Raw genomic sequence first — 22,970 nt, 5'->3', positions numbered from 1 at the left:
TCTTTGTTTCAGATGTTTTAAATATTTTGCCTGTGGTGGGCATTTTTTATGTAACCTACCATTGAAAGTAAAAAACTGCGCAATAAACCTCGCCCAATAAATTATGCAATAACTGCGCAAAAAACCTCGCCCACCAACAAGTCATTCTTAACTATCATTGGAAGCATTTAGTCAGATATCAGTTTGCAGTTTGGTCGCGGGCATGGAAAAAAGCAGCTTGTCCGGACGCCTCTGGATTCTTGAGTGGTCAACAGTGAAATTCATGCAATACCAACTTTTTATTTAATGTTTTCGAAGGCTGTATACAAAAAAGCATATTTGTTTTTTTGTTTTTTTTTTTACACAGGAGCAGTCAAATACCATTTTTAAAAAATCGGAGCAGACAACCAAGATTGTAAATTGCAATCCTTGCAAAATTGGGTTCTGTACAAAGTGGTAGTTTGTAGACGGTAACATTTATTGCACATAATCACTTCACGGTAAATACCTTTGTTGTTGAAAAAAAAATACATGCAGCACCGCAATGTTGGTGACCGACTAATGTACGTTTATTTTTAGCACATAGTTTAGCGCGAGTTAACAATTTCCTTATAAAGTTTCAAAACAGGATTTTCGAGCCTCGTGAGGTTTTATTCCCTCATGCTGTAAACATGCTTTGTTTGAATTTTATAATAACTGCTAGGTAATTGCATCCACTGTGTGTTGTTACATGTCGTGAAGGAGCGGTTACACAGGAGTGACGTGGCAGATTTGTCGACTCACGAGCTAGCTTTGTTGCCTAGCAGTCAAATCTAAAACCAGTTTTAAAGAAACATGGGGGTGTAATTATTGCGTAACTTTCTGCCACATTCGAGGTAAGCATTTTGACTTGATTTGCATTGTTGAAAGCGGAGGAAATGGCACCTGGAAGGTCGGTGTTCGCATTGCTTTCCGACCTTAAGTCGTCTGGTTTTAATCACCAGCCTGGCGCTCTAACTACCTTGACTGTCTAGGAAATCCATGGGTGTAAAGTTATGTCTCTTTAGTTTCCAAAGGCAAAGGCAGTTCTTATAAAGGTAACGTTGCAATTGTCGCGCGTTAATTATTGGAAAGACGCCGGTAGAATTGGCCTCCTTCCAGAGGTAACGCCGTACTTGAGCAGCGAGAGGCCGTTGGCTTTTGAAGTTGTGGAGCTTTATCAGTTACTTTGGTAACTTTGCGCTAGGGTCTTATCTGAGAGATAAAAACTTCGAATCTTTTTTGTGTGCTGTGTGTGCCACGCCGTTCGTTTTTCTGACAGTTAAACGTGTACGCATGCATGCAAATAAAAACCTGCCGAACATTTGCACAGGCCTCTCACCCCGCACTTTGTTGGGTCCACAGCTTTGACGAGATAAGACGGACAGTCTTGAGTTGTTGGCCGGTATTTTCACACTCGCGCACTCAATCGCATTACCTTAGCAGCCCCAGTGCACGTTGCGTAAAATCGTTCAGCTAAGCAGAATATAGGATAGGTCAGAGGTCGTTTTGGGGGTTTTAAGTGCATCGGGTTGACGTGTCTGTTGGTGTGCCTGACCTGAAAACTGGAGCAGGTTGAAGCAGCTGTGCCCATACGATGTGCAAACTTTTTAGGCTTAATACTTATCGCGTGAATCCATTCGCTCATCTTTATTTGTGGCTGGTCTAAGCAGTTCTAAATGTCAGTAAATGTTCCAGCCTGTCGGAAATTTTGTCTGAAGTTTTGTGAAGGCAGTGAATGCACATACAAAGCAGATACCTTTAAAGTGAAGAACGTCTGTCAACAGTTTTGTGTATCCACTGAATGCACACCCAAGATAAAATGGTAGCTGGTCTCGGCTGGTTTATGGTTAAAGTCCCAGCCGGACCCAGCTGGGAATTCAGCTGAGAATTTAGCTAGGTCCAGCCGGGTCCAGCTAGGAATTCAGGCATAAACCAGCTGAAACCAGCTACCATTTCCTCGTGCGCGCGCACAAGTTTAGAAACTACAAATTTTTATCATCCGGTCCACGCAACTAATCCACCCTACCGTGAGGAATGCACAAGTGACTGGAAGGGTCCTGGGGCGGTATTCTCTAGTTTTGTCCCTTTTGCGTCCCTTTCAGAAGTGTCCCTTTTGACGAGCCCTGATTGGCTAAAAGCAAACAACAGGAAGTGACGTAACGCAAGTGCGGCAAACCTACTGTCAGAGCCCACTGCTTAACCGGAAGTACGTAACGATGAAAGGGACGCAAAAGGGACGTTTTCAAAAGGAACAGTTACGAGAATACCGCCCCTGGTCAACCCGGTACGCGCGTTCAACACGGAGCTAAAACTCTCTACTGTTTTCAGAATTGCTGCTACTGCTCGGTCTATGTTCTTATCCTTAACTTTTACCAAAAGCCTCCTCAGAGACGGTGCCGACTTATCTTCTTGAGACTGGAGTGGCCGTATGCTCCAACAAAGCGGCTTATCTCTGCGTGGAATTATCCTCATTGCAGTACTGTTTGCGGAGGAGTCGGGGAAGCAGTTATAGCACAGACGACGTGTGCAAAATGAAGCGATAACTTCTTCCCCCCCCCCCCTCCTTTTTTATCATTGCTGGCGTACTGGCACTATCTCCGATAGCGCTCGAGTGCCCCCGGAAGGAATTTACATTACGCTTTGTTCAACGCAGCCTTTACGACAGCTGGAGGGAGGCCGTTTTCAGAGAAGTGACGATCGTGTTATCGCTCTTGAAGGCTCGGCGCTATCTGTCAAGGGGGGAGGAGGAGTTCGCGTCTCGAAGTCGAAGTGGCTAGAGGACACTTCGCGGCCTTCCCCTTTGTGACATATCTGCGGCGGGTAATCATCGGTTGCTGATAGAATTCTCCTGAGCTGGGGAGCGTGTGCGAGGTGAATGATGTGACGATGTCAAGTGGGAGACGACAACGTCTGTCATGTCTAATCTCGCGTGATGGAAACGTGCCATGCGTGACGCAATTTGGAGGTGCCACGTGTGGCACGTGCTGGTCTTCTACCATCGTCACGTCTATTTTTTGTTTACTTCGGTGCTCACCTAGGTGGGCTGTACGTCAAACGTGGTCTAGACGCTATTTACGTCTGGTTCTTTCCACGCCGGATATTTGCGTCTTCAGGTGCTCTCAGACGCGTGTCGTATACGTCATAAAATGTACAGAACAATGTCATTGTGGGTGACATATATGGGCGTCCTGTTACGGAAATCCAAGCATTTATTGCGTAATCAAAGTACAAAGCGAACACGAATTCAGGAAAAAAAAGAAATGGCGAAGCTTGCGCTAAGTCGCACAAGGCTTGAACCACCGCGGAGCTTCAGGATTTTTTCCATGTAAGCACTGAAGGACACACCAGCACGCTTTTCATTATCTTTGAAATTGTTTATTTACATGTTACGGATCGTCACTTTGCACTGTGGTAGTGGAGTGGTAGTCATCGTAATATCGTCGTCTTCATCATGTATGACTGGCGGGCCCGGATCATTTTGTCCGCAGGCTGTCGCATTTCTCCCAAAGTGGAACGCGTCAGCCCGCGCAAGAACCGGTGGCCACGAACTGGGTGTCTGTAGCGCGAGCTGTATGGTGAACTTTTTTCTTGGTAGTTATTGCAACGTGCTCATGAGCGAGGTAAACGGCAAGAGTAACGATGACCCTAAATGTTTTTATGACGCCGCATTCGTTACGGCCAGCAGAAACAGCTCTGCTGTTAAGAAAACAACAAAGCATTACTGCATGATTGCGGACTATGCTTATGTCAGTGAATTGCATTCAGTTATTGAGCGGGAGAGAAAGATAATTTGAACCTGTCAGTTCTAGTGAAATAGGGGCATGAGGGTAGTGATGTTGCGTTTGCCAAATGGTTGTCACTCTGAAAACTTTGCTAATCTTTTAAATGTACGGGAGGAAACATTTGCACTAGATTCGTCATTCGGCAAGAAAACGTGCAGTTGCCTCACCTTACTTGCGCTGTAAAAACTAACTTTTGCGGGGATAATGCATTAAAGGGACCCTGCAACACTCTTTGTGCAGTGCAAGTAAACCTGCGCGACGTTTAGATTAGACTTCCAGGAACACCCGAGCCAAATATTACACGTGCACGTGAAGCGGTAAGCGCGCAAATCGCCGTGAAAGACGCGAAAAAACCAACCGCTCTCTCTTCAATTCTCCTCATTATGCACCCCTGGCATGGCCTCTGCGACGTCAATCGGGCCATGGCTGTCCTGGCTGTCCTATCGGATGTCGCCGGTCAACTTCGCGGCTAAATTCTGGCATTTCCTGTGACGATCAGCCGTCGTCGGCGCTGTGTATGAACCTCTTCTATGTCTGAACCTGTCCGCATGCTTTTGGTGTTTCTTTCGTCTTGAGTGCGCGCTGAGTTTGAGTGACGAACTAAATATTCCACTTTCAACGAGCCCACTGGACAACAAACGTTTATTGCTCCAAAAACGCCCTACCAGCCTGAACGCTTGCTTGCGAGCAGGCAGCCATGCCTGCTCTTTCGTGGCACCAGACCGGAAATAGACCCATCCACGTTGCGGGGAAAAGGACGAAACTCCCCGGCCTGTGAAATATCGAAGGCCGCCGAACAGAACGCCGCGCGCCGCCCCCCTCTCCGGGAGAGAGCGCGCAGCTTTCGTCGCGTTGTCCCAACGCGTTGGTTGTCCGCGGTTGAGTTGAGAGGGAACATTTATGCGCGATTTTTCATTACGGGTAGTTTCGGTGATAGTGAACGGATTTTCATAATTCTTGCGGGAGGAGATTGCTGGGACAATAGACTTTACCCCAAAATACATTCCGAGTAGTCGACGGTAAGTGTTGCAGGACCCACCGCGGTGGCTCAGTGGCTAAGGCGTTGCGCTGCTGAGCACGAGGTCGCGGGTTCGATTCCCGGCCGCGGCGGCCGCTTTTCTGATGGAGGCGAAAAGCAAAAACGCCCGTGTGTACGAGATTTCGGCGCACGATAAAGATCCCCAGGTGGTCAAAATTAATCCGGAGCCCTCCACTACGGCGCGCCTCATCGCCTGCGTTGCGTCGGCGCGTTAAACCCCCACAATCAATCAGAATCAATCAAGTGTTGCAGGGTCCCTTTAACGGCAGTGCTTAGTGTGGATAGTGCAGCTGTATGGTGTGGAACGACAGCTGTTGCCGATACTTCAGGGCCGGAAGTCGGAGGGTAGCTGTTTTCTTCCTCCACCCACTTTTTTTTTTTTTCATTTCCTGTCATCGCTTTTTCCAATTTAAGAGGCTTTAGCCTCCCCTGCCACTGTGTCTTTTTCCACGAATGGCCGTAAAATAATAAATGGACATTAAATTTTGGCAAGTGCTGAATTTAAGCGTTCGTTTACAGTTAAAGTGTTCCTAGAATCTCACTAAAATGAGGATGTTGAGGGCTGTTTTGTAGAAATTTATTACCGTGTCTGGGATTCGTGTTCTATCCTAGGGAGCATGTACAACTATAAAAACGGTTGTAGAGGTGCTCAAAGCAGGTAATGCGCACATTGAACCTATTTCCTGTTCTGACCGAGCTTGGGGCTTCTAATGTTTGCAGTAGCATTTATACGACTATTCGTCCTGTCAGTTTGTATTTTGCTACCCTATATCCACCTTTTCTACTGTCGCTTTCACGTGTTCGTCAGCCACTTCTCTCCCCGATTTCCCCCCCTCCTTTACGACGGCCTGTTCCCTAGCCTTCGCAACAGTCATCAGCGTTTTACAGGTCCCATATGTGTGGGAACAATGTTCCCCTTGCGAGTCACTCTCCCAGCTGTAAGTTGTATGTGGCGTCATTGTTGTATTCATTTGGCCGCCTTTGTGTGAGTCATTCCAGTGAGTTGTGTCCCGTGCATCCTTCCTGCAGCTGCATTTTCTTTATCCTATAGATGTTGGTTGTATGGCCAGTCAATGACTTTTCTTGGAATATTTTGTAACTGAGAGATGGAAAGAATAGGTTGCAACCCTTTGGTTCACTTCGACGTCCTTGAAGCTGTTGCTTGTACCTTTTTCTTTTTTTTTTTCCCCTCGCGTTTGTTCCGGCGTCGGGTATTTGGCTATGCTTAACGCACTCTTTATTGTTGTCACGCTAAACTTCTCACGTGTCTGTTTCAACCCTGAAGAATGCATTGGCCCCCCTCGTGATCTGTCCAGTTAAAAAAAATGTTTGGTCGCTTGGAAGGTTGGAGGAACATCTGGGCTTTGAGGCAGGTTTGGTTTGTACCACGTCTGGTATTTTGTCGCGCGGCAAAACACGCCTGTGCTTCTGTGTTCCACCTCTGTTATATAGTAATGCAGCGTTTGTATCCCAGGAATCAGCCATGCAGCTACGTCACGAATCAGTGGTCTAGGCCATTGTGTGTGCTCGGGGCATGTAACACTTCTTGACAAGGACGGAAACACGACGTCCCTCGCTTTTTTCCAATGCATACATCTGCCCCAGCAATCACTTCACTGCCCCAGTAAACCCGGCTCCCTTCCAAAGTTTGCGGAGCATTTCCTTCCGGTTTAAACGTGGCGTGCGTCATAACTAGCCTTCGAAAGCCGCTCTTTTCTTTTCTTTTTTTTTTTTGTTGTCATTTGGGGCATTCTTTCAGAAACCCTTTGAACGCTGTCGTAGCATCATCGCTCGCGTGCGCGGAAGAAAACTGGGGCAGCGGAGCCTTCTTGGTGCGGGGAGCACCCTTTGAAGCTCTCGTGGCTGGCGCTTGTCCAAATAGCTTTACCTGCTGGCGGACAAACAACGAAACACGCATCTCTGCTTGTGAGTTTAGTTCTGCCTGTACCCAATTTCCGCGGCGCCACCTGACTGGGCTATTTCCGACCCTGTGACCCCCCTCCGCTGCATGCTGTCGCGCACTCTTGCTTTCGCATGACAACAGGTGCGGCGCAGTGCAGATGGTTCTGAGGGGATGCAAAAGAGGGGAGGTGGAGGGAAAGGAATGAGAAGCTCAGGAGCAGATTGCGTTCTCCGTAGGGAGGCCAGGTTCAAGGCTGGAGGTTGGTGCTGGCGTTGCGTGTAAATATAGCGCGCCTCATTTTGAGCCGCTCGTGCCAAGGAATAGTGGCACGATGAGTGGATAGCTGGGAGATGGCGTCGAGATATTCCAGCTGGCGGGAGATTTGTTTCTTTTCTCGGGGTCATTTCTCCGAAGACTCAAAATTGTCTCTTCCCTGTCACTGTGGCAGCTGTCACTTAGTTGAACTCGATGAGAGAATGAGTGGTTGTTTGTGTTGGCTAGTATCATGAGTATCTATCCTTTTAGAGCACTCTACAAAAGTCAATAAGTAGTTTTGTATGTGTTGCGTGTCGGAAATTGTTTTTTCCCCACTTGCTTAAGGCTCTAGTCGAGTTCTTTGCTTGTAATTGAGGTTGAAAATCTGTAGATTAAAATGGCAGTGTATTTTGGGAAGGGGGGTGGGGGGACAAAAGCAGACGGTGTCTTTCAACAGTTCACATCTAAAAATCAAACAAAAAATGCCACTTTACTAGCTTTGTGTGCTCCTATGCCGTTTCCATTACCCTGTGTTTGCAGGGACTGGATTATGTGCTTAGCTGTTGTGCTCTTATCTCTTTAAAGGGACCCTGCAACACTCTTTGAGCAGTACAAGTAAACCTGCGCGACGTTTAGATTACACTGCCAGGAATACCTGAGCCAAATATTACACGTGCACGTGAAGCGGTGAGCGCGCAAATCGATGTGAAAGACGCGGAAAAACAAACCGCTCTCTCTTCAGTTGTCCTCATTATGCATGGCCTAAGGGACGTCACATAGGCCATGGCTGCCCGATCGGCTGTCACTGGTCAACTTCGCGGCTAGATTCTCCCATTTCCGTCGTCGTCATCGCTGTGTACGAACCTCTTCTATGTCTGAACCTGTAGGCACAGTTTTGCCATTTATTTTGTGTTTTGAGTGCGCGCGGAGTTTGAGTGATGAGCTCAATACTTCCCTTTCAACGGGACCACTCGACTACAAACGTTTATTGCTTCAAAAACGCCCTACCAGCCCGAGCGCGCACTTGCGAGCAGGCACCCATGCCTGCTTTTTTGTGGCACCAGACCGGAAATAGGCCCCTCCGCGTTGCGGAGAAAAGGAGAAAACTACCCGGCATGTGATATAACAAAGGCCGCCGAAGAGAACGCCGCGAGCCGCCCTCCTCTCCGGGAGAGAGCGCGCAGCTTTCGTCGCCTTGTCCGCGCTCGAGTTGAGAGGGAACGATTATGCGCGATTTCTCATCGCGCGTAGTTTCGTTAATCGTGAACGGATTTTCATAATTCTTGCGGGAGGAGATTTCTGGGACAATAGACTTTATCCCAAAATACATGACTAGTAGTCGATGGCAAGTGTTGCAGGGTCCCTTTAAGCGGTATTTGAACCTAAGGGAGGTTATGGCTTTTTTGTGGGTCCAAAGAACGCCTTCGAGCGGTCAGCGAACCCTGAAAAATTCCTTACGGCTTCGCGCGTCGACAACGAGGAATTAAAAGTGTTTGGGTTTTTTACTCTTGGCTCTTCAGCTTTTTCAATTTTGTAAATCCTTTGCGGGTACCGTGATGTACTGTATGTTTGCCAGCTCGCGTCTTAGCGCAAGCCTGTTGACCCTGTCTCAAATTAATTTTGCTCGGAAAGCAGTGAGGTTGGTGACAACAGCGGCCTTCGAAGATTCCAAATAACAATGTGCTACTCGCTTGCTTTCAACTCTACTTGAGTACCGTATTTTCGCGCGTATAACCCGGCCGTGCATATAATCCGCATCCCCACTTTCAGCCCACCGGAAAAGAAAAAAAAAAAAAGAATCCTCGCGCATTGCCCGCGCATTTGATGCAGGAAAGGCTGCACCAATGCTACTGCGCAAGCAACAAACACACGAAAAACTGACTGCAAGGCGAACATCGCAATTCACTAATAAAATTCAGTTCTTAGGGTGCGCTCGTCCCTGTTTTAGGGGCGAAGCTCCTAAAGCCATGGGTCTGTCCATCCCTTGTGTCTCGTGGTACGTGACCGCCGCATGCTTTCGGAGATGTCGCAAAGTGGGCCGCGTTGCACGCGCAAGAACCGGCTGCAACCGGCAGCGCGAACTCGGCACCGGGAGCGCGACCTTGTCTGTGTTCGCCAACGGAGGCGCGAGCGCACGTGCACTGCGAGGGGGAGATCACGCGAGAGATCACGCTACGAACGCAGGCAGTCGTTCTCGGAGATCGAACGAGACGCAAGGACCTTTGGTCGTTTCCTCTCGTCTTGTTCGGGCACAAGTTCGCCCTAAATAAAAGTTCTTTCTTTACCGTTGTGTCCCATCCTACGTGACAAATTGTGGTGGAGGTGCGGGGTAGTCCTCGATGGCGCGGGGTCTTTCACCAGGTCTGGCCCAGGCCTGGGAGCATTGACTCCGAAAATAAAAGTTGATTTGTACAATGTACGCACACAGTCTTACGTCTTTCTTAATGATGTAATGGGCGAACTTTCACGGGAGAGTTATTACGGTTACCGATGATCTCCCCCTCTCGAGCTTCGCCCCACTTATCATCATTCATTCCGTGGATATGGCGTGATTTTTTTTCTTCCTTGTCCTTGTATGTTTTGCGCAATGGCTGCCATGGAAGGCTTAGTCGGTGTTACTGCGTAGGAGCTTCACGGCACACGGCGCGTTGCCGCGAAGCTGCACCGAAGAAAAGAAAAAAAGCCCTGCGTATTGTCCGCACCCCTACTTTGCCGCTGAAATTTTCGCATTTTTGGTGCGGGTTATACGCGCGAAAAAACGGTACTTTAGAAACACCGAGCATTCCATTGCCACCCTTGTTCTCCACTACTTGATTTGTCTTCCAGCCTGTTCTTTCTTGCCCTGACAGCAGTGATAACGTCCCCAGTGTCCTTGTCATCTTTCGAAAAGGAGGATGAAGAGTGGAAGCGACATTGCTCGATGGAAAGTGCCATTCAGGGATTGCGCCATCGACGCAAGAGGTGCTCTTGTTCCTTATCGCTGCCAGCGACTATCATCTCCTCTGGTGCTCTGCACGTGGGTTGGCTGGCTGCCTTTCAACTGTTGTCTTTATCGCATCTTTCGAGGGAGCGGAACCGGCTATCTCTCTCTAACTTTCCGTCCGAGCGAAGTCCCCGGTGCCGGTCGTCAGGTTGACAGTTGGCACCTGGCAGTGGAGGGAGGGGGCCGGTCACTCACTTGTGCGACCGTCGGGGAGTTGCCATGGAGTGCGAGTGCAGGTGGTCGTGAGCCGCGGTTGTTCCTCCGGGAACGCAGTCCAGCTGTGGGATACCTTGTTATCATCATTGGTGGCTTTCTCAGATCTGGATTGTATTCATCTTGAACCGCTTGCACTCGGAAGGTAAGTCAAGAAAAGTTCCATGCTCTGAGGGAATTGGTTTTCGTTTTTAAGGGTGAAGCCCCCCTTAGGGGCTGGGGCTGTTGGCGTCTCCTGTCGTCGTCGTAGTCGTTGTTTCATATAGTCACGGTACTAAAACACCCGGACACTCGTTCATGCCTTGCGATAGAGAGCTTCGTGCTTCAAAGACAAGAGACTTTTACAGCAAAGCTGTATCCCTCTACCTGCCAACGGTTTCATCTCCGTCGGCAAAAACGCCAAGGCACCAAGGATACACTTATACACTTCATGCTTCGCACCACGCCAGGTTTCACGTTAGTGGAGATGGACCGGTATTTTTTTTCCTTTCGATTCTCTATTGGACATCACATTTTCATTCAGCCCGTATTGTCTTAAAATTGCCTTGATGTAAGAGAGACAACTTGATGCAATTCCGTTAATTTTTGTTCCACAACGAATAAGTGTGCATTTTGAAAATAATTGACCAGTTTTGAAAATTCAGTGCCGTAATTAAAGGCAGTGCTTTGGTACAAGATATATTCAGAGAGAAAAAAATGCACATACAAATTAGTGGCTGTTGACAGACGTATGGCTGTGAAGAAAGAAAAAATGGTTTTGGCACCGTATGTGTGTAACGATTCCCATTCTACAGTTGACGCATGTCATTCTTGCCCAACAAAACTACACTCTGCAACAGAACTTCCACCCTGGTTTGAAGTGCTGAAACTTGTCAAGCGGCATTGGGGTCTGGTTTCTTCGAAAATGTGCCAAGTTTGAACAAGGCAAAGAGAGGAGGAGGTTAAAGGATGAAATGTGAGTGGATAGAGTGCTGTGGATAACAAGATACGGTGCTGCGCGCACCAGTTAATTGTGTCTCCCTTTTCTGTCCAACACTTAGTGCTTTTTTTTTCTTAATTAAACATGCAGTAAGATAGAACTAGTCACCGTAATTCTTGTGCAGTAGGGTGTTTACAGAAAGCTTAGGCAATAAAAAATAACTCACCTGGAATTCAGCGAGCGCGTAACTTGGTTAACTTTCTTGGAATAGTGCCATTTATTTACTTTACAACGAAGAAAAAGGTTTTTTTTTACTTGCGCGCGTACAGGACAGTAAATCTACAATCTAGTGTGGGCAGGAATTTTCGCGTTGGTGGTTGCATGCTCGGAGATTCCTTGTATGTTTAGTAAAGCCACTTCATTTCCTTCTCTTAAAATACGCTGATGATGCAATTCACCAAAAGTTGCGGTACACTGAGTGGACCCATGTCCAATTTAGGTTACAACTCTCCCAGATTTCTACTTCTTAAAAGTGATCATTGTATCTCTTGATATTTTGCTGAAACAATAGAAGCGTATTTAGGTGCACCCCCAAAAAGGTGTTCTATAGGGCCCGGGGAACTTATTGGGGTACCATATATATATATATATATATATATATATATATATATATATATATATATATATATATATATATATATATATATATATATATGTGTAGCGAATGTAGCGAATCAGAAAATGGGAGATGAGGGGCTCGGTGAAATAAGACAGAAAATAGGGGTTGGCAGTCGAGAAAACCTCGGAAAGCAAAGGGGAGGTTGTGGTGGGTCATAGAAAGAGATGAAGAATTGTTTGAGTCAGAAAGTGGGGAAAAAATGTGGGGAAAAAATGCCCGCCGGGTGGGATCCGAACCCACGACCTCCAGAATACCGGTCTGGTGCGAGAACCACTACGCTACCGGCGGGGCTGTTTCCCCACCACTTTTTCGGGCATTTATGTTAAGGTATTATTTTATGTTTCCTGCACCACTTGAGGGTGGTAGCCAGCGCCACTCATATATATATATATATATATATATATATATATATATATATATATATATATATATATATATATATATATATATATATATATATATATATATATATATATATATATATATATATATATAGGTTTAGGAAATGAGGGGCTCGTTAGGAAATACAGAAAGAAATGCCGGCAGTTTTTTGAGTCGAAAAGAAAGTGGTGAAAAAATGCCCGCTGGTCGACCACTCTCGACATGTAGACGCTCGAGTCACGGCCCGGGGGTTAAAAAGAAGGTCTCCTTCACCCTGAATAGTCCGAGTGGCGCTGGCTATACCACCCCCAAGTGCAGTAAACAAAAATACCTTAACATAAATACCCGAGAACGTGCTGGGGAAACAGCCCCGCCGGTAGCGCAGTGGTTATCGCACCAGACCGGTATTCGGAGGTCGTGGGTTCGGATCCCTCCCGGCGGGCATTCTTTCACCACTTTCTTTTCGACTAAAAAAATTCTTCATCTCTTTCTATGACCCACCACAACCTCCCCTTTGCTTTCCGAGGTTTTCTTGACTGCCAACCCTTATTTTCTGTCTTATTTCACGGAGCCCCTCATTTCCCATTTTCTGATTCGCTATATATATATATATATATATATATATATATATATATATATATATATATATACCTACTAAAGCACTTGTTCTGAAATGCTGGCTTAAAACTCTGAATACATTGGCTCCTGTCATCACAATAATCACAGTACGTAGTTTCGTCCTTGCTAGGTTTTGTGCGCAAGCAAAGGGCTAATAACTGTGTCAACCACCTGCAAAGGATTTTATCACCGAATTCCCTACAATAAATTTGTCTATTTATGCAGCATGCCTTGAAGGGGCCATGCAGACAATAATACAAGCTTGTTTAATTTGACAAAACTAGCATTCAGTGTCTCACTCAGCTCCATTACAGCCCCAAAAGATGTTTTTTTAACGAAAAAAAAGCAAGAAGTGTTTACAAACTTTCAGATTTTGCGCCACAGTGACGTGTTATGAGCAAGAATGACGTCATACGGGCCAACAATAAAACATAATTTTCAGTGCGTTAACTGCACGTTAGCATTCAAGTGATGCGGTCAAATGGAACTAGAGGCCCCATTACAGACGTCCAGTCATGTGTCGTCGCGACAGGTCAGTTAGGCGGCTGCCAATCGCACAAACAAGGTTCCGTGACGTCATGGAAATGTTGCGGGAAATTGGCTAGGGGGTCGCGACTGCTTCACACGCTTTTTTTTTTAATATCTCCGTTATTTGTTCGAAGATTGCGATGATATTGGTATCATTGTTATCGGGACTACGCAGTCGTTTTAATAAACCCAACTTGTATTTTGTCTTCATGGATCCTTTAAAAAGGCCATGAAGACAATAATACACTCAGCCCTATTCCTGCTGCGAACGACGTTTTTTAACCGAAAAAAAAAAAACGTGAGCAAAAGAACTTTCAAATTTTGCGCTACTCTGACGTAACATGGGCAGCAGAGAAAACGGGATATGCGCCGGCACTAAAAACAGTTCTATAAGTTTGTTAACTGCGCATTATCATCCAAGTCGTGCGATCGAACGGAACTAGATGCCCCACTACAATATTCCCAGTCATGTTACTTGACGATGGTTTATAATATAAGCCATTGGCCGAGGCTGCCGTCAATTGCCCAAACAAGATTCTGTGACATCATACAAAGGGGCTGTAGGGAGTTTCCACTGTTGATGTTTTTTTTTTAATATCTTGGTTATTTGTTCGACGTTTGCGATAAAATTTGTATTGCTGTTAATGGGACAAAGCAGCCGTTTTAATGAACTGAACTCATATATTTTGTCTAAGAGGAGTTACGCATTCAAGAAGACTCCTCATTTATAATGGACCTTTTCCCAGTACCGGTGCTCCTAGTACCGCCACGGCGCGGCAGGAAAAATCTCACTGTCACAGAACGTGCGCACGAAACAACCTCGTCGCCCCCCCCCCCTTCCCGCCCCAACGTCTCGTCACTCGTTCCTTTCGCATGAAAGCCACGAAAGCAGGTGCACATTACCGAGACTAATCTAATCTGCATTTATAGCAAAGGGCCGTTTTCTTTCCTTTCCTTTCCTTATGCTTCTTCGTGACTCACACACTGGTAGCCAATGCTCTGTACAGGGGCAGCCTTTCTTTCCTTCGTAAGCTTTGCCCGTTTCCTGTGGAAACTCTTTTTTTTCTCTGTGTGTACTGGGAACTCACCGCGAACTGTCGAAAAAGCTGGTATGTACAAAAGGGTGCAGCGCTAGAAAATGGTAGCTCTTCTCTTAGCAGCAAGGTTGGGATTTGCGCCAGGTCATAGTCTCCTGAGGACCTGAAAGAATGGCGGACCGGTAGCTCGCGCATCTTTTTCAGGTGGTTAGTGTTAACTTTCCTGAATAGTTAACTTGTGCTCTCGTCGTTTTCTTTCGTAAGGCCTGTAGCTGTAGAATGATAAGCTCCGCACACTTTTTTTAGGAGGAGGCAAAAATAGACTGCTTAATCATGGTCTTGGTTTCGCGATACGTTCTTTCGCCGCGCTCAGATTACGTGACACACACACCCGCGCAGACGTCCAAACGCTCGACTGCGCATTTCTCCCGGCGCCTGGAAGCCGCAACACTTGAGCTTCTGGTGTCGGATATGCCAGAGCCGCGTTTGGGCTGGTCGTAAACACGGCACACATGACGGCAAGCAATAAGAGACGACCGTGGGAGCCGGGCCTAGCTACCCGCGCTCGCCTCGCACGATGATAGGCGCGCAGAGTTCTGCAAATGTAAACACAACCACTGAAGGTAAAATAAAATGCTCAAGAAACGCAAGATATTACTAGAGGGGTGGGGGGCAAGTATGACTGAATTTAAAAGCCCCGCTTCAGTTGACAAAAAAAAAAACCATTAGAGGTGGACCTGCCGGAAACATCATTGGACCAATTGGAACCCATCGCATTTCCTGTGGACCTTTCGACAGGCCCAATTGGACCCCGAGTGGTCTTTTTTTTTGCCTGAATGGTAACAGTGCGAAATGACGAACGTCCGGTGTGATCTGTTGACGTAAACAGACCATGCTCGTGCTTGCTTTGTCGTTATTCACAGAACTGTCTGCTCTGGTTCCGCGTGTTCAGCACCTCCTAACCTGACATGTTGTGAGACTTGTGTGGATCAAAAAATATTTGTGTGAAATGCGTGGAGATACTTTCCCTTTGTTTGCTGGTGCTGTGGAAACTTTGCAGGAAAGAAACAAAACTGCTATTGTACACCCCGAAAAGGTCACTTTGGTCATAAAGGCAACACACAAAAAAAATTGTCCGCGTATCTGCTCACTTTGCTGCCATTGTTGTTAACACACACCTTCCTTTCTCCCCATTCTACCTCTCACTCTGTTGCCCCCACTCGTCCCTTGATGAATGAAATGGAGGCTTGCTCAATTCGGTTAAATTTTCCGCTTTTGGAATCTCTTGTTTCTGTTTCCTTTAAACAGCATGAGCTGAAATTCTTTGTTTTAGTGTTTGCTATTATCTCACCTCTCTTCAACACCATTTTTCATTCATTCATTCATTCATTCATTCAGTGTACCCCTAAAGGCCCTCTGGCGAGGGTATTACATAGGGGGGAGGGGGGCAAGACAACATTATACAAAATTACTAACAAAAATACAAAACGCATTATAACCAGTAATTAGTCGCAACGAAGGGAAGAGACAATAAATACAACCTACAGCCATACCGCGTTGTACAGTCGTTAAACAATCAGATAAATTTGGAACATGGCTCGCAAGACCTCAAAAATTTGCTTGACACTATTGCGCCCATAATATTGGCTGAAAAAGAAAACAATATAACGCAAAAACAAAGAACAGAGAACATAACAAGTGGCAGCGTATGCAGAAATAGCCTGCAGCAAGAGCATGAACAATGTATGCAAGCTACTGCCACAATTTATGCTAGAGGTAAAAACTACAAAAAAAATTCTAGTTATTGGCCGTAGTGTGTAAGAGCTGCAAGAATTTATTAGAATATTTTTCGGTGGCAATATGTGCTGGCAAGTCATTCCACTCAACAATGGTGCGCGGTATGAATGATTGTGCGAAACGAAGTGAATGACATTGTGGGCGTTTAATTTTATTGGGGTGATCGCGTCGTGGAAACAGAGCAGAGGGGCTTTCAAAAAAACTTTCACGCAGTGACGGGTGGTTATAAAGCTTGTGAAAAAGTGATAAGCGCGCATGTTTCCGGCGCACGGCCAAATCAACTAGTTCAGCACGGTTTTTCAAGTTAGTGACGCTGGATTTTACTGAATTTACTTTTTTTTTAATTTTCTATTAGAAAAACCGATCCCAGCGTGTGTTCCTATAATAAAAGAGTGCTGGTACCCTCGGTAACATTCCTTTATTTTGCCTCAAACATGCTGCAGGCTTCCTTTGCGCTGTATATACTTCGTTCAAGCATTCTTCCACTCTACCCAGCTGGCTGAATCGAGTGACAGGCACACAGATGGACAGACAGGCCAAAATTTTTGTTTTCAGGTAGCCGAAGAAAGACGCGTGTTTTAGAAAAACCTTTTGAAGAAAACATGAGCACAACTGTCTGTAGTGGCGCCAAATCACAGCTGCTGTTCACTCCCGACGTCAGCTTTGGGCTTGTAAAAACAATTGTAAGGGACACTTCGTTTTGACTGCCCGACAGTCCTGTCGACTCGACCGTGCCAAATATCCAGACCACTGTTTTGTGCACGGGAAAATGACAGGCGAACGAAAGGGAACGTATTGTCATAGGCATTGGCTTGTGTTTCCCTACTGGGGTAATGCTTTCTATTGATGGTGTTGTGAATGGCAACAGTTTGCAGTGATTCACAAGCTGACCCCTCAGAGTGAGGCAGGTGAGACGTTGGCTGTAAGCCAGGTCAGGGGGCTGTTTTGTACTGTGTGGCTTACAAGCAAAAGTTTGTGGTGATCAGTTTGGTTGGGTTTTGAGGCTTGGTAAAATTTTAGTAAGACATTTTATGCTGCCCCTGAACAGCGATGAAGTGATAGTTTGGTTATAGGAGCATTTAAAGCAAGCAGCAAAGTTCATAACTTGACGCTTTCTTGGCCGTTATATTTTTTCGTATTCTCCTCTCCAAAATGATTTCATTCTTCAGATAGGTACCCATATTGGTGTTTCTATTTGAAACAATTTGTTCACAGGAGAATGACTTCGCATTCAAAGTGATGCTTATAGCCTATCTCTATCATCGCGTATCATTGCGGCATCATGTGATCGTCAAGCCCTGAGAAACAGATTGGCAAAGACCAAAGGTGGTCTTTTGTGGCCACGAACAGTGCACTCTCAGAGCTGTGGTTTTGTTGAACTGCCACAAGTGAAAATAAAAAAAGTATTTTAGTATACTTTTCTCCGTGTGTCTTTTAAGTGGCAGTGCGTTCGCAAAAAGGAGGGCTTCACCGCACCTCTCACACGAAGAGCAGCATCTTGTTGAAGGTTTACAGATTACATGCCAGCTTTTTAGGCAGACAACTGTGGGTCAGGTACGATTTTTGGGGGAGTAGAGCTTAGCATGGCATGTGAATGTTCACTAATGCGGAATGAAATACAGCTGCCTTTGCGTACCTCAGTTAATTGGCAATGAGTGCGGTGAGAGTCTGGAGTTCTTCATTATTGGTGAATGACAAGTCCCTTCTGTTTTCCAATAAACGTCGTCGTCTTTTGTCGAGTTGCACAGGCCACACAACAGTACGATTCAAATATGTTTTTTTGAGTGACTTGGAAAGCTGTTGAAACGAGGATGGAATGCCGTGTGTTTGGTGCTTATGCAAATAGCTTGTTTAGGGGTATCACTCCTATGTGTTAATTAAAGGTGCAAAGGTAATAACAAATGTTTGATTTCAAAAGGAAGATGAATGGACACAATGTCATTTAACTAAAACGAATTTCAGAAGAAAAAATGCACAGACATGCAGATTGTTGTAACTTATAATACGCTACAATGGCTATGGGGTTTCTTCTACTATAAAGGGCTGTGAGTTGGGCGAGTTGGTGAAAATTATTCATTAAAGATCTTCTGCTTGTTTCTACTTGCACCACCAGAAATAAGTGGTGCGTGTTAGACTGAACGCTTGAGACGTGTGTTTTGTGTATTCTAGGGGATGTTAACTACTTACTAACACTCTGGGCATGTGTACCGATCAATCGCCGTCATGCAAGCTTCAGTTCACCCACATTCTGCCGCAACGTTCCACAACCACTGACAAAGTTTTCAAAAGCTGCGAGGTTCTTTATGGTCTAGCTCCAAGTGTACGAGCTTTGAAGCTTATAATGGTTGTGAGCTCCAACAACAAGCATTGTTAGTGAAGCTGTTGTCCATTTCCTTTGTCCCAATGTCGGGTGCAGTGAGGTTTGTGGCATGTCCTGTAATATGCTAGAAGATGTGGGTGCTGGACATAATTTGCTGTAATTCGTATGGCTTGCCTATTACTTCGTAATGGCAGTGTTGTTGTTCTCTACAGAGTGCACCGCCAAATGTAATGCCCTTTTCTTTCTCTTTTGCTCTGCAGAATTGATGGGATCAGGGGCAGATCCGAGAGACCGCCGGAGCGGCACGCCGTCTGGATGCCCAGCAACCTGCGCCTGAGCAACAAGCGGTACGCTCTGACACGCCCGATGGCCAAACTGGTCCTCCTGCAGCAACTCGGTATATCAGTGCCTGAAATCTACAGCAGCAAGAACCTAGAGCACGCCCCGCTAGTCGTCACTGCCGCCGGCCAGACCGCCCCCGTGTTTCCCCTCCGCTGTGCCCAGCACCTTGAACCCAACCACGTGCAGTGTCGTGATTCCCCACTGACACCCGTGTCCCCTCTGACCTCACCTTCCCCGTGTGTGCGGTCTCCCCCAGCATGGCTGTGGACGCAGACCCCAAACCCTCGGTGCCTTCTGGCCGGCAGCTCTTAGACCAGCAGTGTTCGGTGGCCGGATCGTCGTCGGCGTCCGGATCGTCGTCGGGCGATGGCCGGAGTCGGCGGGCCACCCCGCCGGACGGCGGCTGGGGCTGGGTGGTGGTCTTCGCCTCCTTCGTGATCAACCTGATCGCCGACGGCGTGTCCATGTCTTTCGGCATCCTGTTTGTCGACCTCATCGACTACTTTGAGCAGAGCAAGGGCAAGACGGCCTGGGTGGGCTCGCTCTACCTGAGCATGCCGCTGCTCACGGGCCCCATCGCCTCGTCGCTGACGGACCGCTACGGCTGCCGCCGCGTCTGCATCGTCGGCTCGCTCCTGGCGGCCAGCGGCTTTGTGGCCTCGTATGTGGGCACTTCGCTCGAGTTCCTCTTCCTCACGTTCAGCATATCGGGCTTCGGGCTGGCGCTGTGCTACGTGACGTCCATTGTGAGCGTGGCCTACTACTTCGAGAAGCGCCGCTCGCTCGCCACGGGCCTGGCCGTCTGCGGCACGGGCATCGGCACGTTCGTCTTTGCGCCCCTCACGATCCGGCTCCTGGAGACGTTTGCCTGGCAGGGCACCCTGCTCATCCTGGCGGGCTTCTTCCTCAACATGGTCATTTCGGGTGCCCTCATGCGGGACCTGGACCTGTTTGGGGATGACGACGACGACGAAGAGGACGGGCCTGTGCGGAAGTCGCTCTCGGCAGCGGGCGGGAGCGACCAGCGGCTGTGTAGCTCGCTTATCCAGCTGCCGACGTACATCACGGACCGGCACGGAACGCCGCTGGACGTGCTCTCGGAAAACTACAGCAAGGAGGGGGGCCACCTCAACGCCTTGCTCGAGCAGTACCCCACCATCTGGAGCACCATCGAACCGGTCAACCCCATGGCGGTCAAGAGCTTGCTGCCCAGCTTCATGCGCCCGGCATCCACCGTGCCGCCAACAACGGCGGTTACGGTGGGGCAAGGAGGGGGCTGGGGCGAGCGCCGTCTGCAACAGCGGGCCGACTCGGCGTGCCTGCGCAACATGCGCCTTCAGCGGGGCAGCCTGACGTATCGCGGTGCCATGCTGAACATCCGCCGGTACCGGCTACGGGCATCGAGCTGCCCCGACATGTACCGCAACAGCATGCTTACCATCAGCGGAGAGGACAAGGTGGGTGCGGTACGCGGAGGGGGGGGGGGGGGGGTGATTGGCGGTCACAGGGTGGACTGTTTTCTTTGTGCTAAATATGGCAGGTACAGTCTTAGCCAAAAGTTTCTATGCCATCTTAAACTTTAATGGGCCACGAAAAATTCAAAGTACAAGGTAGTACGGTTTGGGGAATGCAGAGGAAACAGTATTCTTTGCAGAGAAAGGCATGCGTAATGCTAGAGGTACAGTTTTTGCCAAAAGTTTCTGGGCCACGACAGATAATAATCGGTAATAAAGAATTCACAATACAAGGCTTAAGAAGAGTGGTGGATATGAGGAGGGGGTGTCAGTTGATGCAAAGTAAAATTGTTTCTGTGTGCAGAAAGGCACACGTAATGTGAAAGGTACAGTCATTGCCAGAAGTTTCTAGGTTATGTTAAATTTCAGTGGCCCACAAAGAATCCAAACTGCAAGCTTACCTCTTTAGTGAGTCTTAAATGTTTTATAGCAAAAACATGGACAACGCAACCTTTCTTAATAAAAAAATAATTTGGTTACACTTAAATGTTAAGCTTTTGCTTTTAATCCTTTGTTGCCTGTAACTTTTGGCGGGGCCTTGAAAATGTTGAAGAAGTCGGAACCTTTGATCAGTTGGGAAAATTATGGACAGGATGAAAGCTTAAATGCCGAAACTTTGAGATTCATGACATATGTATGCTACAACAGTCATCACTTTGTCTTTAGCATGTGTAGTTTTAATGATGCTGAGAGAGCATTGACGATTTCTGGGTGGTTAAATGGACGTGGTAAGCAAAGTGACTGCTGTGCAGAGCACTGCTTGACGAATTTGGTTGTATATATTGGGTTTTGAGGGTAATCGTAACATTGCTGTTAATATTTGGCTGCAATGCATTTGTCATCTTGGCTTGTAAAATTTTTCACCCCTGATTTGCAGCTCGTTTATAAATTGTGACTGCATGGCGTTTGTGTTGCGAGAGCGACTTCTTTGGCTGAAGGGCCACCTGGTATCATGCATACATGCAGAAACAAAAACACCTCATTTGTGTGCTAGGGGCATTGACTTCTTCAGTGGACCCAATTTGGTTGCACATATGTCGAAACATGCGGTTGAATTTTCTCTCAGTTGACTCAGTTTGTGTTCAATAAAGTCTATGAGTAGTCGCATCTTTTAGTGTGCGGATATATATGGGAAAGACTCTCCTGTGTTGTTCTTACGCCGCGATGTAAGCGTTCTCTGTACAACACGCAGACGTGCCAGTGGCTGCGCGACCTGCGGGAGGTTCTGTTGGACTCGATGGACGTGCGGCTGTTCCTGAACGGCCGCTACACGCTCCTCTGCGTGTCCAACTTTCTGCTGAACGCGTGCGTGGACAACCCGTACATGTACCTGCCGGACTCGGCCATCCAGCTCGGGGTGGACAAGGACCGGGCATCCTTCCTCATCTCCTTCATCGGCATCCTCAACACCTTCGGAGTGGTGAGTGGTGGGGGGAGGGGGAGGGGAAGAAGACCCCAGTTCTGTCGATGGTCAGCTAATTCCTGGCCAGCGGTCAGCTAACAATTGGCTGGTGGTTGGCTAACGGTTTGCTAATGGCCAGCAAGTGGGTGGCTGAGGCGTGTTATTGTCTGGCTAATGGTCGGCTAATGGTTTGATAATGGTCAGCTGATGGCCAACGAGTTGTTGGCAAAGGCCCGTTAATGTTTTGCCACCGGCCTGGTAATGTTCAGCTAGTGGTTGGCTGGCAATTGTCTAATGGCCAGTTGAACTAAAGGCCAGTCGTGTGCCGGACTGGCCTTTTTCGGTTCGTTCGTAAGGTATGCTATTATCAGTGCTGTGCTAACTGCAGGCTGCCCGAGGCACATTGCTGTCTATGTTTTTCTGGTGTATTCGTATAGCACTTTCCATCTGGGGAGTGTCCTCATTATGCTGCTGGTGGGCTATCACGACCTAGTGAATTGGAGAGGTTGTAGAACTACCCACAACTTTCTGTGGCCTGTGGTTCTCAGAGTAGAGTCTGAATGCTTCGCATACCTACCTGCCAGGTTTCCCGAATTGTCCGGGAGACTCCCGAATTTTGATGGTTTTGTACGATTGTACGGCCGAAACGAAAATCTCCCGAATACACACCCGTGCCAGGCCAAACCTTTCTCCCAGTTTGGACACATTGCGCCGGAGCTACCCAACAGTCTAATACAATCCTACAGCGATTGACGTCGTGATAAGTGAGGAGGTTCAAAAGCGTAGTCGGCCATGCGTGCAAGTTAAGCTGCTTAGTAACACAGAAACACGAAATGTGAGAGGCAGTTCAGTATGGTAAAGAAAAATTGCACCCAGTTCCGAGCACCCATCCTACCTGCAAGCGGCCGTAACACGTTCCACTCTGCGCAATGAACGTTTTTTCATCATCGTCATGTCTAACACAACCCTCAGCCACGTTTTTTGGCGAGGAGTCACAGGTACGAACATTGTTACGCTCTACAGTATTACCAGGACTTCCTGAAAAAGGTGGCGTCAGCCCCGCCAATGATTTAGCATCTGACCAGTGGTGCATACCTCATTAGTTGTTTGGACGAAGCAGTGTAAATAATTGCACTCTGCTGCTACTAATTTTTCGATCCCTTAGCTTCCCCCCCTTCCCCTGTCAGAGCTCCCTAATGCCATCTTGGAGAACCTGGCTGGTATGGCTTCGGCATTTGCATGTGTGCTAGACTACCTG

At 47.4% G+C, this 22,970-nt stretch overlaps 1 protein-coding gene across 2 annotated transcripts in view; it reads left to right on the top strand.

The window, feature by feature from the left end:
* The window catches only part of LOC144166766 (monocarboxylate transporter 12-like), a 55,512-nt gene that overhangs the window by 20,489 nt on the left and 12,053 nt on the right, over nt 1–22,970 (top strand). The window contains exons 1-3 of one of the 2 annotated variants that reach the window (XM_077696254.1): nt 10,090–10,320; nt 18,715–20,253; nt 21,503–21,730. In XM_077696254.1, the coding sequence (XP_077552380.1) occupies nt 19,054–20,253; nt 21,503–21,730 (1,428 nt within the window). In that variant the 5' untranslated portion in view covers nt 10,090–10,320; nt 18,715–19,053. Of the gene's footprint in view, nt 1–10,089; nt 10,321–18,714; nt 20,254–21,502; nt 21,731–22,970 lie in introns of those variants that run through there. The other variant, XM_077696252.1, reaches the window with a different exon arrangement.

Source organism: Haemaphysalis longicornis, unplaced genomic scaffold (assembly GCF_048455015.1).
Source record: "Haemaphysalis longicornis isolate Haplotype H1 unplaced genomic scaffold, Haemaphysalis longicornis Haplotype H1 scaffold_19, whole genome shotgun sequence".
NCBI lineage: Eukaryota > Metazoa > Arthropoda > Arachnida > Ixodida > Ixodidae > Haemaphysalis > Haemaphysalis longicornis.
The sequence above is the reverse complement of the archived record's forward strand: the minus strand, read 5'-3'. Positions and strand labels throughout refer to the sequence as shown.